Raw genomic sequence first — 15,949 nt, forward strand, 5'->3', positions numbered from 1 at the left:
CCTAGCCTTAGCTCTCTGAGTGCTGCCCTGGGCTGGTAAAGGAAGGCTCAGTCAGTGGAACAGGGCTGGGCTGATCCCAGAGCCCTCTGATCTGTTCAGCCCCTGGAGGCCGGAAACGCCAGAGCTGTGGGGGGCCTCCCTCCTCTAGGCCGACCGGTCTCAGCTGCACATGGGAAAAGAGGCCCAGGATGTTCCCCCCTCCAATCCTCTCGCCCCTCCAATTCTTGTTCCCAAGTGCTGCCCTGGGGAGACTGGAGGAGGATTCCTATTGGGACCAGGCTTTGGCAGGGACTGGCCAGGGTAGCAGGGGCCAAGAACACGCCCCCCGCGTTAGCTGCCCCCCCACCCTCACCCCCACCCATCTGTAATTACCTCTCCTGGGTTAAACTGTTATTTTGGGTCTAAAGGATTAACCCCTGGCGAGAGGAGTGAGGGGTGTCCAAAGTCAAGGCAAGACCAGCGGGCAGGTCACTCGCTGGGCCAGAAGACTGATGTGTCTTAGGCTGTCCTGGGCTGACCGGCAGGCTCCCTTGCCAGTCACCCCTTGGCACTTGGGCTGTGATCAGGGCTTAGAATAGCTTTCTCTTTGCCTCCCTCTGGCCCTCAGCATGTGGGTGCCCCCTACCTGGGGGGTATATTAAGAACCACCTCAATCCTGAGCCCTGGGCAAGGGGCAAGAGGCAGAGTCCCAGAATCTCCGAGCTGGAGGGACCTCAGGGGTCAAAGTCCAACCTGTTCCTGAGTGGGAGCCTCCTTTACCATATCCCTGACCCGTGGTGGGTCATCTAGGCTCCCTCCACCTTTGTAGACATCCAGTGATGGGGAACTTATTACCTCCAGAGGAGGTGATAATTCCATTTTGACATAGTTTTTAATGGTTAGGAAGTTTTTACTTATACAGAGCTTAGACCAAGCCGGGGAAGGGGGATAGAAGAAGGGGGAGAAGAGGAGGACAAAGTCCTGATGGGGGGGAGAGTAGCCAAGGAAGTGTTTCTTCCTAGCTGTGTACTCCTTCCCCTGGTCTTAAAGGTCCTTTCCTGGACTCAAGGGGGCCAAAGGGGAGAGAAGAGGCGAGACCAGTGCCAAGCAGCAGCAAAAAGGATTGAGGTCAGCTCTCAGGAAGACTTTAGCTCTGTGCAGTGGTAAAGCCAAGCTTGGGCTTTGGGGTGCAAGTGAGAGGGGCCCCTGCCCACATTTGCAGCTGCTTTTGCTCCCAAATGTGGGTTTCTGCTTTCATCTTGGGGATATCTGTGGTTCAGGAAAACCTGTCAGTTTCAGGGTCTATTGGTGGGGGAAGAGAAATTTGGGCTGAAGTTCTGTGGGAGTCAGTGGATGGGATTTGAGACTTATCCTTTGGAGTTCTTCATTAAACAGGCCTCTGCAATGGTCTATAATACAGCACTGCCTGGAGGTAGGGGGCTGGAGTAGATGACCTCTTCCCCAGGACAGAGGTTTGGATGAGACTGAGTGGACCTCCAGCTTGGAGGTGAATGGGGACCCCCTGGTGCTCCACTGATTTTTCTTATCTCTGGAGAGAAGGGAGAGGTCGGGAAAGGGCACCAGAGGACTGATCCAAAAGTATGAACATAGGCAAACCTTTTAATAATGGGGCCCAGATGGGGATGGGGAGGGAGTGGAGCAAGGCATGAGGGGCAGTCTGTGGGCTGGGGGAGGGACAGGATTTTCCTTGTTCCAGTCGCAGATCCCTTCGGTTTTCCTCTCCACTCTTGGTCCAGACCAGTCCTGCCCTGAGAAGCTTCAGGCTCCATCTGAAACAGCTCCTGTTGCTAGGAAGAGGGCAGGGGAGAGAGGAAGGGGATGGGACCCTCTGAAGACCAACTTCCCAGCCATCCTCAGAGCCCGTCCTTCCTCAGGGACTGCAGGGGGATTGTCTGCTCTCCCTCTTCCTTCTGTTTCTTCTTCCCGCGACGCCTACAAGAACAGGAAGACAGGGTTCATTTGGTTGGGGATAACCTTTCTGAGATGAAGGCAGAGAATCCTGGAGGGTGCTGGGCTGGCTGGCCCACCAGGTATCTTTAGGGAGATGGTCTCGATGTTGGCAAATGTTGGGAGCTATGCTGCTTTGTCATTCCCTGGCATCCTGGTGCCACATTCCTGGCTATTCTATTCCTCTACAAAAAACAACCAGAATTCTGCCTGAGAGACGGGAGCTTCCTAGAAGATTCCAGGAGAAATCCAGGGATTTCTGAGACTCAGAAAATAAGAACAAGTCAGCAAGCAATGAGCAGTAGGAAGAGGGGAGAAAGACATTGACATTTGAAAAAAGCTGCTGGTGGCCCCTGGCATGAACATGGAGGAGGGAAGGCTTCATTCACCTGGCCTGGGGGTGGGGGGCAGACAGCCTTCACTCACCTGGCCTGGGGGGGAGGGCTAACAACCTTCAGTCACCTGGCCCTGGGGGGGTGGTGCTGACAACTTTCACTCACCTGGCCTGGGGGGGCAGGGCTAACAACCTTCAGTTACCTGACCTGGCGGGGAGGGGCTGACAGCTTTCAGTCACCTGGCTTTCAGCTCTTCCACACTATCTGGCAAAGGCATGTTGAGTGTCTCCGGAAGAAAGAAGGTAACAGCACCACCAGCAATGGGGACAGCTCCATAGATGAGAGAAGGCAATGCAGGGTAGAACTCTCCAGTCATATTCACCAGAGGGCTAATGATGCTGCCCACCCGGGCCATCATGCTGCCCATACCCAGGCCTGTCTGCCTGAAATGCCGAGAGAGAGAGAGAGAGAGAGAGAGAGAGAGAGAGAGAGAGAGAGAGAGAGAGAGAGAGAGAGAGAGAGAGAGAAAGCATGACTGATTTTCCAGGGTACTGAGCAGTTGGGATACAGTGGAAAGTACTACTGGCCTGGGCAGACTTGGGTTCGAACTCTGTCTCCTCTCTCTTGCTCACCTCACCCGTCCAAACGGTTTGCCAAATTCTATTGTTTCTACCTTCACAACATCTCTTGAACTTTCCCCCTTCTTTGCTCGGACACAGCTCCCACCCTGGCGCAGTCTCTGGGTTGGTGGGTCCGCTTGCCTCAAGTCTCTCCCTATTCTAGTCCATCTTCCATTTAGCTGACAAATACAGGTCTGATCATGTTAACCACCCCCATCCCCAACTCAGTCAACTCCCCGGGCTCCCTCCTGTCTCCAGGACAAATACAAAATGCTGTTTGGTGTTCAAAGCACTTCATAACCTGTCTCCCTCTTACCTTTCCAGCCTTCTTACACCTTACTCTATGATCCAGAGGTGCTTTGGCCTTTAGCTTCTGCTTGAATGTGATGCCCTTTTTCTGGCTGTCCCTCTTGCTCAGAAGGCTCTCCTCCCCACCTCTTCATCCTGGCTTCTTCAAGACTCAGCTCAAATCCTACCTTCTTCCCCAGCCCTATTCCCCCTGCTAGGCCTTTTCTTTCGAGATGACCTCTCATTTACTCTTTATGCACAGTTCTTTGCAGGGTGTCTCCCCCATTAGATGGGGAGGTAAGGGAGGAGGATGCAGGCAGCTCAAGTGATTAGGAAGGACTTCATGGAACTCCGTTTTGAAGGAAGCCAGATGTTCCAAGTGCCAGAAGAGAGAAGGTACAGGGGCAGGTGATACAGTGAGGAAGTAGGCCAGGATGGATGCACCACAGCATGAGTGGATGGCAGTGATATGAAGCAAGGCTGGAAAGCTTGAAAGCATCTGAGGCAAGAAGAGCTTTAAACGCCCAGTGAAGGATGTTCTGTTTGATATTAGAAACAAGAGGGAGCCATGGGAATTTAAATAGAATGGGGCGACACGGTCAATCCTTCAGTCTAGGAAAATCCCTCTGGCAGCTGTGTGGAGGATGGATTGGAGGAGGGGAGAGGTTTAAGGCAGAGAGGCCGGTTAGGAGGCTGTTCTGATAGCCCAGGTGAGATGTGATGAGGGGCTCAGTGGAGAGAAAGGAGCAGATAGGAGAGGTGTTAATGGGGTTAGAATCCATGTGATTTGACAGCCAGTTGGGTGAGTGGGGAGAGTGAGAGTAAGGAGCTGAGGGCGATGCCAAGGTTACACACTTGGGGGACTGGAAAGATGTGCTGCTCCACCATCCCCCACTTGATCATGTAACAGGGAAGCTTGGAAGAGGGGAGGGTTTGGGGGCAAAAATAGTAAGTTTGGTTTTGGACATTTTGAATGTGAGATGCTTGTGGGACACCCAGTTTAAAATGTCCAGTAGGCTGATGGTAAAGCTCGGGGAAAGACTGGGCATGGGTATATAGATCCAGGAGTCATCTGAATAAGAAGACCATGGAAGCCATGGGAGCATGCAATTAGTGAGCATTTGTTGACTTGATGAGCTTCTCTCGGTCTGGTCACCACCCTCAGAGGGCAATAGGGGAGTTACCATTCATTGGTCCTTCTTGGACTGGGAGGGACACGAGGTACCAGAGTGTTTGGACATTGCTCTGGGCACTGATTGACCTGGCAGGAGGAGGGCTTCCATCTTCACCTTCCCCCCCTCTCCCCAGCTGCAGGACTCTCTCCCCAAAGGACTTCTGATACTCACCGAATCACTGTGGGATAGAGCTCTCCAGTGTACAGGAAGACACAGTTGAAGGAGGCAGCCAGACACCCCTTCCCCAGGACTGCCAGGGAAGTCCTCATGATTCCCCAGTCTGGGAAGAAGGAGAAGCATATTGGGGGACCCAGTGAGGGCTAAGGAGAGAGACAGAGACCTTCTCAGCCCCCTCCAGCGTTAGACCAAGAGCCCTGGGCCATAGGGGAAAAGTGGCCAAGACCCCTTGACTTTCCCACCACCTTACCTTTGGGCACCAACGTATTGACCAAGATGGAAATGCCAGCCACAAGCAGGGAGGCCATTTGTGCGGGGCGCCGGCCAAGGTAGTTAATGACTAGGAAGCCTATGAGTTTGGCCGGCAAGTCCACGGCTCCAAAGATCACTTGGGTAAGGTAGATGTTGGTTCCAAAATACTGCAGGTCCATGACCAGTCCATAGTAGGCAAAGCTGGTGGCAAACCTGGGAGACATGGGGAAGTGGTTGTAGGTTGTAGGTCATGGATTGAGAGCTGAGAGGGACCTTAGTGGTCATCGAGTCCATTGCCTCATTTTACAGGTGAGGAGACTGAGGCTCATGGAGGGAGAACAAGGTAGATGGGGAAAAGGTCAGAAAGATAGCGGGAGGAAAAGAAAGTGGACAAGATGGAAAGGGTTCCACATAGGAAATGGGGCTGTGGGGAGGTAATGACCCCAGCCCAGTGTGGACCTTGGTCTGGAAAGTTCCAGAATGTTCTGAGAGAAGAATAAATTCAACCATGGGGGCAGCTAGGTGGCAAAGTAGACAGAGAGCTGGATCTGGAGTCAGGAATTCACTTAACTTTTTTCAGCCTTATGAGAATAATCACAGCCTCTACCTCTCAGGGTGTTGTTTGCAGAGCATGTAGCACAGTGCCTGGCACATAATGGGCGCTTAATAAATGCTTGTTTCCTTCCTTGCCCCCGATTCTCTACCCCTTCCAGCTAAGTGGGACAGTGGGGGTCTTTTGGGGATGGTGGAGAACAGAATCAAAGCATGTTAGCGCAGAATGGGCAGCTAGGTGGTTCAAGGTTTGGAGTCAGGAAGACCTGAATTCAAATCCTCCTTCAGGTAGAGAGCCCTGGATAGATTAGTTTTGTACTTTCTCTGACCTTCCATATCTTCATTTGTAAAATGAGAGCATTGGACTTGATCTCATCTGAAATCCTTTCCAGGTCTAATTCTATGAGCCTCCATAGGGTCAAAAGCCCTCAGGAATTCTTCAGTCTCTAATTCCCCCATTTTACAGAAAAGGAAAGTGACGCCCAGAGTGTGGCTCTGCCTTCCCCATTCAGTACTTCCCAGCTCTGGGGATGGGACTGAACTGAGGAGGGGGTGGCATCAGAGCCTTAACTAGCGATTTCAGCAGCCGAGTCAAGTCTTGGGGAACAAACGGCCGTTGTTGGGAAGCAGGAGGGCAGTGGGTCCAGGGAGGAACTGACCTAGGAGGAACTGTGGCTGCAGCATGCTACCTGGGAGCTTCCTATTCTAGCTAATTGTTCTTTCAAACTAGGACCGTAGATATATACCCAGAAGGGTCCTCAGACCATTCACTCCAACTGCCTCATTTTATAGATGTGCTGTTTAAAGATGGTTAGTGCCGTCAATAGTCTGCATTTTGGTGCTCTGGGACAAGGCTCTGGTTACCTTACCCTAGCTCTGTCTCTATGGGTAAGCCGGCATCGCCGATCCCTTCCTCTGTGCAGAGCTCTGTGCTGTAAGCCTGTCCCTGTTTCCTCTCCTGCCTCAGTTGGGATTCCCACGCTACTCCATCCATGCCTCCACTGGTCTCCACCTGATGTCTCCTGGCCCAGCCCACTGACCGCCTCTACCCCGGTCTGTGGGTCCCTTCAGTACCTACCAAATCAGGGAGAGGCAGCAGAAGAGGCCTCGGAGTGTGGGCAAGCGCACCAAGTCCAGGGTGGTGTGTCTGCTCTTGCTCAGGGTCATCTCCTTGTGCAGTTTTGTCTGGAGCACCTGGTGGAGAGGACCAGGTAGGAGAGGGGGCTTTAGGAAGAACATTCCCTTCACAACCACCATTACTGAGACAGGACTGGAGGCCCCGGGACCAAGGCTGGAGCAGGGCTGGACCCTAGCTGTCCTCGTCTGGTCCCTGGCCTGTGTGGGCAGAGCCTCTGGTCTGCCAGGGTCCTCAGAAGGGTGGCAGATGGTGGGGTGAGCAGCTCACCTCCACGCTCAGTTTTTCCCCTTCCTCCTGCTTCCCATTGATCCAGGCCACCTTCTGCAGTGCCCTGAGGGTCAGGTCCAGCCTGCCGGTGGAGGAGTACCATCTTGCAGATTCAATGTAGAGCCTGGAGGCAGGAAGGACCTGGTTTCAAGCCTGGATAGCTTGAGGGAGGGCAGAAGGGCCAGAGCCCTTGCAGATGCCCATCCCCGGGGGTTTTTAAACCATCTCTGACTGGGAAAAGGCAGAATCTGGGAAAGAGGGGGTACTGAGGAAAGCGGGTGAGGGCTTTGGAATTTCCTAGAACACACAACACACAAGCTTGGTGTGTGTGTGTGTGTGTGTGTGTGTGTGTGTGTGTGTGTGTGTATGCAGAGGGGTGGGTGGAGGCACAGCAGGCACTAGTGATACAAATACAAGTATAAGACAGTGCCTTCCCTCAGGGAGTTTATATTCTACTGGGCAAAAATATATACCGATAAATATTATCTATATATAAAATAAATACAAAGTAATTTGTTATGCTTGTGCCAGGGCGGGGGTCAGGAAAGGCCCCTTGAAGGAGGCGGCCCTTGTGCTGAGCCTTGGAAGGAACTTGGGGTTCCCGGAGGCAGAGAGGAGGAGGGAGAGCCTTCCAGGCATGGGCATGGAGGTGGGAGATGAAATATTGAGCATGAGAAACAGCAAGAACCACAATTGTTTGGAGCACAGCATGTGTGGGGGTGGGGTGGGGCATCACGTGCAGCCAGCCTGGGAAGGTGCTTTGGAGCCAAAGTGGGAAGGATTTCAAATGCCCCCAGCCAGGGGTTGGTGTGGTATCCCAGACATCACAGGGAGCCACAGGGGGTCATTGAGCAGGAGTGACGTGGCCAGACCTATACTTTAGATATATCCGGTTAGCCGGTGGGGAGGGGATGCCAAAGTCTGGGCAGGAGGTGCTCATGGGCACAGAGGGAAGAGCTCAGATAGGACTGGGGGCCGGGCATGAGGGGCTCACATACCAGGAGTAGAGGAAGAAGATGAAGAAGGGCACGGAGGCGAGGAACTGCAGCCAGCGCCAGTGGGGGACAGCATAGGCACAGCCGGCCAGGATGAACTGCCCCACGCTGTAGGTGTAGCCAACCAGAGTGCCCACTGTGGCCCGCATGTGGATGGGCATCCACTCCACGTCTGGGGGGATGGGGGCAGAGATGCAGGATTAGCCAGGGAGGTGTCCCCGGATTCTGCTCACGTGCCTCCAGGCCCCCACCAAAGGCATGAGAATGTGGTTTGGCCAAAGGCCTGGTTGTCCTAGGGGCTTAGGGCACCTGGAGTCAGGACTAAAGAAGTAGGAGGCCCGGGATACCTATTCCAACTATGTCGGCCAGACCCAGGCCAGTTGAGCCGGGTGTGAGCCAGCTCCAGCTCACCTCTCCTGTGTTGGATTGTCTTCTCTTGCCAGAACCGAAGCTCGGAATCCTTGATCCTTGGGCTTCGGATGGGGGAGCATTCCCCTGCGCTAGCCTGGAAGGAGGCGCCCCTCCCCGCCCTCTGCCCCTCTCCCGCACCAGCTCTGTCCTGAGGCCAGCCACAAGGACCAGTCTGTCTCCCTGCTCTTCCCTCCTCTTCCTCCTGCTTTCTGACTCCAGCTCACCAACAGGGCAGCCCTGCCGCCATTTCTGTGAAGGACAAGTTAACCCATTGCTCAATAGTGACTCCACTTATGATTTCCTCTGCCTTCCCTCTCCGACACATTCTTCTGTGGATACCTTTCTCCTTTCTATGTTTTCTTCTATTAGACTGTAAGCTCATTGAAGGCAGCGACTATCTGCCTTGCTTACATTTGTATCCCAAGTGTGTAGCCCAGAGCCTGGGCCATAGTAAATGCTTAATAAAGCATTTTTTTTTGGAGCAGCTAGGTGGTGCAGTGCATCGAGTGCCAGGCTGGAGACAAGAAGACCTGAGTTCAAATCCACCTTCAGACACTTACTAGCTGGGTGACCCTGGCCAAGTCGCTTCATCCTGCTTACTTCAGTTTACTCAACTGTAAAATGAGCTGGAGAAGGAAATGGCGAACCACTCGAGTATCTTTATCAGGAAAACCCCAAATAGGGTCATGAAGAGTCATACCCAACTGAACAACAATGAGGGTTTTTTCATTCGCTAATCTATTCATTCCAGCTCTGACACTTTACATTCTAAGGTCCCTTCCAATGCTGATTGTGCTCGGCACCTCTGACGATTTGTGTCCTGAAGCCCCTTTGGCTTTGACATTCTGTGTTCCAGTGCTTAACATTATACCCTCTCATGTTTGTCCTGGACGTGAGATTCTCTATTCTGTATTCTCTGGTCCCTTCAAACACTGACATTCTAGGGTCAAATATCCCTTCTGGGTCTCACATTCCAAGTTCTGTTTCTAAAATCCCCTCCCACTGAAACACTCTACATTCGAAGGTCTGACCATCTTCAAAGTGGGGGATTTGGGTTCTTCCGTCAATGACAGTATTTCCCTAAAGCAGGGCAGAAAGAGATTACTGGCGAGGGGAAAGAGAAGAGCAGGAAGGCTGGCCCTTTGAATAGCTGGAGACTTTAGAGAGTCCCCTGGCTGGGGTGCTGGAGTGGGTGGGGCACGGCAGGCAGGTGCCAGAGCCAGAACCCTGGTCAGTCAGGAGAGCCAGGGATTCCAGAACTCCAGCTCCATCCCCAAGGACCCCTTCCCTCTAAACACCACTTTGGCCAGTGACCCCATCAGGTGGCAAAGTCCACCTTGCTAGCCCCCTCTCATCAGTCCAAAGGAGGCCTCAAAGGGATAGAAGGTGGGGCATTGGAGGAAAGGAGGCCGGGCAACAGATGCAAAGGGAACTCTGCACTGGAGTCTGGAGACCTGGATTCAAATTCTAGCTTTACTCCCTTAGGGAGTCAGACTAGAAGATCTCTAGGCTTCCTTCTGGCTTAAAATCTTCTGATCCTAGGGGAAAGCTCTTGGGACACAGGCCAGGCTGAGAGGTCACTAAGGCAGAGATAAGGGTCTTGCTTGGGCCCTGTGGCCCTCTCTTCCCGTCTGGGCTGGGAAGACCCAGGCTGAGAGATTGCCTGGGCACCACCCGAGGGACCAGTCCTGGACAGTGGGAGGGTTGTTCGATGGAAGGAGCCCTCACCACCTCTTGTGATCTGAGTGATCCTGGGTAAGCAAGCTGACTTCTCCAAGCCTCTGCAAAATGAGGCCCCATGGAAAGAGCACTCAGCCTTCGGAGAATCTGGATTCAACCCCCATTCTGTTAGTTCCTACCTCCATAGCAAGGGGGTAAATCTCCTTCCTTCCTTATCGATTAAATTAGGGGACTGAGCTAGATGATCCTTCTCAGGGTCCTTGTAGTCCTAAATGTTGTGATTCTTCCAGCTCTGCATGGCCCGCAGCCCTAGGGAAGAGGAGACCCTGCGGCTGCGGCCTTAACCGGTTACTCTTGGATCTGAGGGACACGCCTTTGAAGAGCGGTGGAGAGAAGGCAGTTGTCTCTGGAGAGGGGGGAGTCTCGCCCCCGGGGCAGGGGTTCTGAGCCCTTCCAGCATCACAGGCCCCTCTGGCACCCTCCTGAAGCCGATGGACCCCTTTTCTTTGAAGGAAATGTGAAATTTCAGGTAGGGGTCAGTGAAATGAAAAATGTTATTTTTTTCCGCTCCAAGTTCACAGAACCCCTGAAATTGGTCTATAGACCCTAAGTTAAGAACTCCTTCCCTAGAGATTCCATCTTATATCTCTACAGTGTGGCTGCTGGTCCTCACTGCATTGACTTCTGTGAAGGGGCTGTGGTGGAGGGAGAGACCAGAACAATACAGCAGTGAGGGAAGGAGGGTCAGAAATGTGTTCATGCCTTGGGTAAGAGCCCCAGTTGCTGAGGACACCCTTGGGAGGCAGGGTCAGCATGGTATTAGAGAGATCTCAGGATAGGGACTGGAGTGAGGGTGAGAGAAAGGCAGCACGGGGCCTTCAGATATCGGGGTGGCTGGGGAGCCTCAGGATTCCACTGCCTGAAGCCACGCCCTCCCCTGCATCCTTCATCCACTTCCCTCCTTTTTCCGGCACCCCCCAATCCCGCTCACTCAGTGTAAGGCAGTTGATCGACATGCCAGACAGGGCAACGCCAGTCAGAAATCGGAAGACGCAGTAGGTGCTGAAGTTGGGAGAGAAGGCACAGCATGTGCCTGACGCGGCTGTCTGCAGGTATGTCCAGATCAAGACCTTCCGGCGGCCCAGCCTGGGGAGACAAGGATAGTAGGGAATCTCTTCTCCCTAAATGTCCCCACTTCTCCTCCAGCCCTCCCTCCAATCCTGGCAACCCTGGCATTCATCCATCCATCCATCCATCCATCCATCCATCCATCCATTCACTAATTCATTCACTCATTCATTCATTCATTCACTCACTCACTAATTCATTAGTCAATCAACCAGTTGAGGTCTCTGACGTGCCTGGTCATGAGCTCTGCCCTAGGGTCAATAATCCAGCATGGAACCTCAGCTAAATCATTCTCTCATCATCACCTTTTCTGTAAAATGGAGATGAAACTCTTTCTGCCTAATCCCAGGGAAAGTGCTTTGGAAAGCCTTAAAGTGTGAGAGATATGTGAGCTATTATTAGGTCACTTCTCAGAACCTCAGCTTCCTCATCTGTGAAATGGGGAGGAGGCGGCAATAATACAGTAATACATAATATGTCATTGTGAAGCGCTCTCTGTGGGGACAAGTGCTGTTTCCTTTTTGTCTTTAAATTATGAGGGGAAAAGAACCAATGAGAATTCTTCCAAGCCCTGTGGGCATTTTCCTTGCCTCCTTCTCCCTCTAGATTTCCTTGGTTGTCCCCCTTCTCTCTCCCTGGGTTTTCCCAGAGTGGAAATGTCCTGCCTCTGCCCTGGCTCCCCAGATGGCATCTTCCTTGGCCCCCACCCACCTCACCACCTGGAGCCCTAATACGTCCGAGGGCTGACCTGTCTGCCAAGGTCCCGAACAGAGAAGCTCCAACGAACACCCCCAGCATATATAAGGACTGGCCCAGTTGCCGCAGGGCTCTGTGGCTGCAAACGAGGTCCCACTGCAGGGGAGAGAGGATGATGGGGTGGGGGGGATAGCCCAGCCAGCCTCTCAGGAAGCGAGCCACTTGCTTGACTCCCCTCCCCTGAGGAAAGCCAAGAGGAAGAAGAAAAGCTGGAGGGGCCTCTCTGATGGAGAGGGAGAGACAGCTTCTTTCCTCGGCCCCAGCCCTGTCCTGGCCCCTTCTCGTCTTCCACCCTCCATCCACCTACCTCTCCTTCTATCCCCATCTTCCTTTTACATCATGCCCCCCCCCCAGTGCCCCTTCCCTCTCTCCAGCTGTGTTCCACTCTCCCTCTTTCTCTTCCCTTGTCCTTTTTATCCCATTCTCCCTCACCTGCTCATTCCCTTCCCTTCCCTTCTCTTCCCCATCTCCTCTTCCCATACCTGTCCTTGTCCTTTCCCTCATCCTCATCTCTCTCCCAGTTTTCCCGAGCCCCAGATTCCCCCTTTCTTGCCTCCTTCCCTACCCCCATCTTTCTTCTGAGTGCCCTTCTCCTACCCCATTCCTTGTCTTTCTTCCCCTTCCTTCTTCCCTATCCCCTCCCTATGGAGTTCCCTAGTTTCTGAGCACTCTTGCCCAAGGAAGGCAGGAGTCTGCTGCCCTCAGAAGGCCCCTTGGTCCTGTTTTCTGCCCCCTTTAACCCTCGTGTTTGGTCTTCCCAGGGATCCTGGATCCTTTTCCCTCCAGTAGGGAAACCAAGTCAGAAAGGTTTAAATTCCAGGCTTTGCTTTGCCAGGGGTTTGGCCAGATTGGGCTTGACTCCCTGCATCCCTCTTCCCCAGACCTCTTACCTCGGTCACAATGGTGGCAGGGAAGGTGCTGTGGTCATAGGTCCAGCCATCGATGCAGGCCTCAGTGGCTCCAGTCCCGTTGGCCTCAGTGTCATTGGGCCAGTGTAACCCCCTTTGGGGGGTGATAAAGCGACGGCATGATTCGGGTCTGCCCTGCTCGTCCCGGGGCAGCCAGGCCCAGAGCTCCTCAGATTCCGAGCTGTCTTCACTCAGGTTGGCAGAGGGAGGTGGGCGGCAGTGATGGCGAGGGATAGCAGCTGTGAAGTTCTGTATGGTGTTGTGGGAGGCCATCAGCAGCATTGGGATGGCCACCAGGGTGAACTGGGCCCACTGGAAACGGCCCACCCCTCCCACTTGCAGGAGGATGTCATTGAAGGTCATGGAGATGGGGATGGGACTGACCAGAGAGCCAGGAGCTTTGACGAGAGAGTCCAGGGGCTTCTGCCCACTGTCTGTCTATTCTTTCAGTGGGGTGGAGAGGGGCGGTGGCAGCCTTTCCTGGTCTGGCTCCCCACGTGCTCTGTTCTTAGAGGAAGACTCTGTACTTGCTCAGTGGGGGAGACAGCAGCCAGGCTGATCTAGCCCTCCCTCCTTCTCTGGCCTGCCTTCCCAGCTCTGGGGTGACTGGGGGCCTGACTGGGCCTCACACAGCCCCTCTTTCCTGGAACTTGGGCCACTCACAACTCAGCCTCCTACTTGGCTTTTATTCCCTCAGGTTTGGACAGTCAGAGTTAAAATGTGACTGGAGGCAGGGAGAATGATTGCCGAGAAAACCTGTCTCACACTAATTTTTCCTTGTGGGTCAAAGGGGAACAGAAGTTGGGTATTGGGATTCTGTGCCTCTAAAAGGCCTGACGCCCCACTGTGCACTGTGGGAGCCTGAGGCCTGACTTGTGCTGTCCTGTGGGCTGGGCCTGGAGCAGCGGAAGGAGAGAAAGGCAGGAGTGACCTGAATCCCTTGAGATTGGTTTGGGGCCCAGTCTCCTAGGCTTGTGCTTGGCCTGCATCTCAGAGGTTGTTTTGGCCAGCTCAGAGAATTGACCCCTAGGAAGAGAGCATCCTAAAAGGTCAGAGCTGGGAGGGTCTGGAGAACATGGGATGTCAGAGCTCGTGGTGGGTGGGAAAGTTCCTTAGAATGTGGAATGTGAGAGCTGGGAGGGCCCTTAGAACATGGAATGTCAGAGTGGGTGGGTTATAGACCTTAAAACACAGAATGTCTGTTCTGGGAGGCAGTTTAGAACATAGAACAGAAAGATCCAAATATGGGAGAGAACTTAAAACAAAGAATTTTAGAGATGGGTAGGACCTTAGAACATAGAATACCAGAGCTGTGGCAGACCTCAGAGAACAGAGACTGTCAGAGCTGGGAGGGGCATTAGAACATAACAATATATAACGTCAGGAAGGGGCCTTAGGATAGAGACTATCAGAGCTGGGAGGGATGTTAGAGGCTTTGGAAGGAGGGTAAAGGGATTTGCTTAAGGCCACACAAGGAGTTAGTGACAGGATTCCTTCAGACCAGGATCTTCACTCCCAGTCCCAGATTCTCCCCAACCTTAAAATCTTGCATTCCTGCTGACACCAGACTGTGCCACTTGACGAGCATCCTCAGCCCTGCCCCCTTCGGCTTTTGAGAGTATCTCTGTGGGTGTCCCAGTTCCTGACCTCTTGGCGATGCTCTGGGCCATGGCCTGGCTCCAGCCTCCCCTCGAAGGGCTCTCTGGGCTCTTGACTGAATGCCAGGAGTCTGACCCACTTCTCATTCTGGCCCTCAGCTGTTGCTTGTGCCCTGAGCCCAGCCTGCCTCTTGAATTCTGACTGAGGTCTCTGGTACTTACTTACCTAATCCCCTAAGACATGTGTATTAAAATTTTATCTTGTCTAGTCCCCTGACCACACTTTTAGTCTTACAGGACAGTGAGTTTAAAAGTAGCCAGTATAATGGGGCAAGAGCTGGGAGTAAGTTTGCAAAGGGGAACCCAGAAGTCACATGCAAACCATCCCAAGGCTCTAAGGAGAATCATTGACAACTTGCATCATATATTAACTAAAAGTCACATCCTGAACATCCATCTAGGTCTTGCTGTCAGGGCCTTTTGGCCCCATTATATGTGTATCTTAGACGAGTTCCAGGAAGACCAGCAGATAACCACATGGTGCTGACAGTTGTGAGATGCCATGGAGATGTTCACTTTAAAGTTTTACTGAAAACTCTGAGATGATTGGATATGTTAATGAACTAACCCCAAGGTGCCACAGATAAGAATTAGTCTGTCCCCCCCAAACCCTATGAAAATGAGACCTCAAACTCCTGTCCACTCACAGCCCTCCTCCATCTCCATCACGTCCATGTTATCCCAAATTTAATCCATGGTGACATTAATGATTCTCTGGGCCTCTCACCTATGGGAGCTGTAGTCACAACCCTGCATGCAGGTGGCCCAGGTCCAGGGTCATCTTCTCACTGGACTGAAGCAGCAGTGAGATTCAGCAGCCCCCTGAATGTCTGAGCAGCCTTTCTTAAGGGCCACACTATTCACCTCCTGGCATGAAGAAGGGGCTAGAAAATGTGCCCTAAAAATTATCTGGTCAACAAACTTAACCTGGGCTTGTTTACTCTGGCTGGTGGGGATCTTACCCTGCAGTCAAAACACAAAAACAGTACAAAAACTGTTGCAAAGACGAGTCCACTCACCATCAGTACATGGAATGTGTGCACACTTATGGACAATACGAAACCCAGCAGACCTGAAAGATGAATAGCTCTTGTGAGAAAATTCAGCAGGTGTCCCATCCAAATAGCAGTCCTGACTGAAGCAAGGTTGGCGAATGGAGGCCGGCTTACTGAAGTCAGAGGTGGAAACATGTTTTTCTAAAGTGGCTTGCAGTCATAGGCAGTGCCGGGAAGCTGGTGTAGGTTTTGCAATAAAAATTAATCTAGTTAAAAGCCTGTATGCCTCCCCAAAGGAGTGAATGACAGGCTCATGACAATGTAATTGCCACTTACAGGGAAGTGCCACGCCACCATTATCAATGCGTATGCTCCCGCCATGGTGAACCCTGATAAGTTAAAGGAAAATTTTTACAAAGGCTCGGAGACCCTCGTCATCAATGTGCTGAAAGAGGACAAATTTGTGATTCTGGGTCACTTTAATGCTGGAGTATGCACAGACTATCAGACACGGGAGAGAGTCCTCGGGAGGAATGGAGTCAGGAACATTAATAGCATTAGTCACTTTCTACTGAAGATTTGTTTGTCTCATGAACTCATCACCAGCACTGTCTTCTGTTTACCTGAATGCAATAAAACTTTATGGGTGCACACTCACAGCAAACAT

General features: G+C 52.6%; 1 protein-coding gene across 2 annotated transcripts; it reads right to left on the bottom strand.

Moving 5' to 3' along the window:
* Positions 1-1,853: 1,853 nt before the first annotated feature.
* Positions 1,854-12,992, bottom strand: LOC118853670 (solute carrier family 22 member 6-like). 2 transcript variants are annotated; one of them, XM_036763852.1, is made up of 10 exons: positions 12,612-12,992; positions 11,714-11,817; positions 10,829-10,983; positions 7,750-7,918; positions 6,752-6,875; positions 6,425-6,540; positions 4,793-5,007; positions 4,537-4,645; positions 2,522-2,725; positions 1,854-1,932 (listed from the first exon to the last, which is right to left on the bottom strand). In XM_036763852.1, the coding sequence occupies exons 1-10, from the start codon at positions 12,990-12,992 to the stop codon at positions 1,854-1,856; spliced, it is 1,656 nt and encodes a 551-aa protein (XP_036619747.1). The 2 variants fall into 2 exon arrangements, with proteins under 2 accessions (XP_036619747.1, XP_036619748.1); XM_036763853.1 differs by lacking the exon at positions 1,854-1,932 and having other exon boundaries at positions 2,518-2,594; positions 4,538-4,645.
* Between the last annotated feature and the right edge of the window lie 2,957 nt (positions 12,993-15,949).

This window comes from Trichosurus vulpecula, chromosome 6 (genome assembly GCF_011100635.1).
Source record: "Trichosurus vulpecula isolate mTriVul1 chromosome 6, mTriVul1.pri, whole genome shotgun sequence".
Taxonomy (NCBI): Eukaryota; Metazoa; Chordata; class Mammalia; order Diprotodontia; family Phalangeridae; genus Trichosurus; species Trichosurus vulpecula.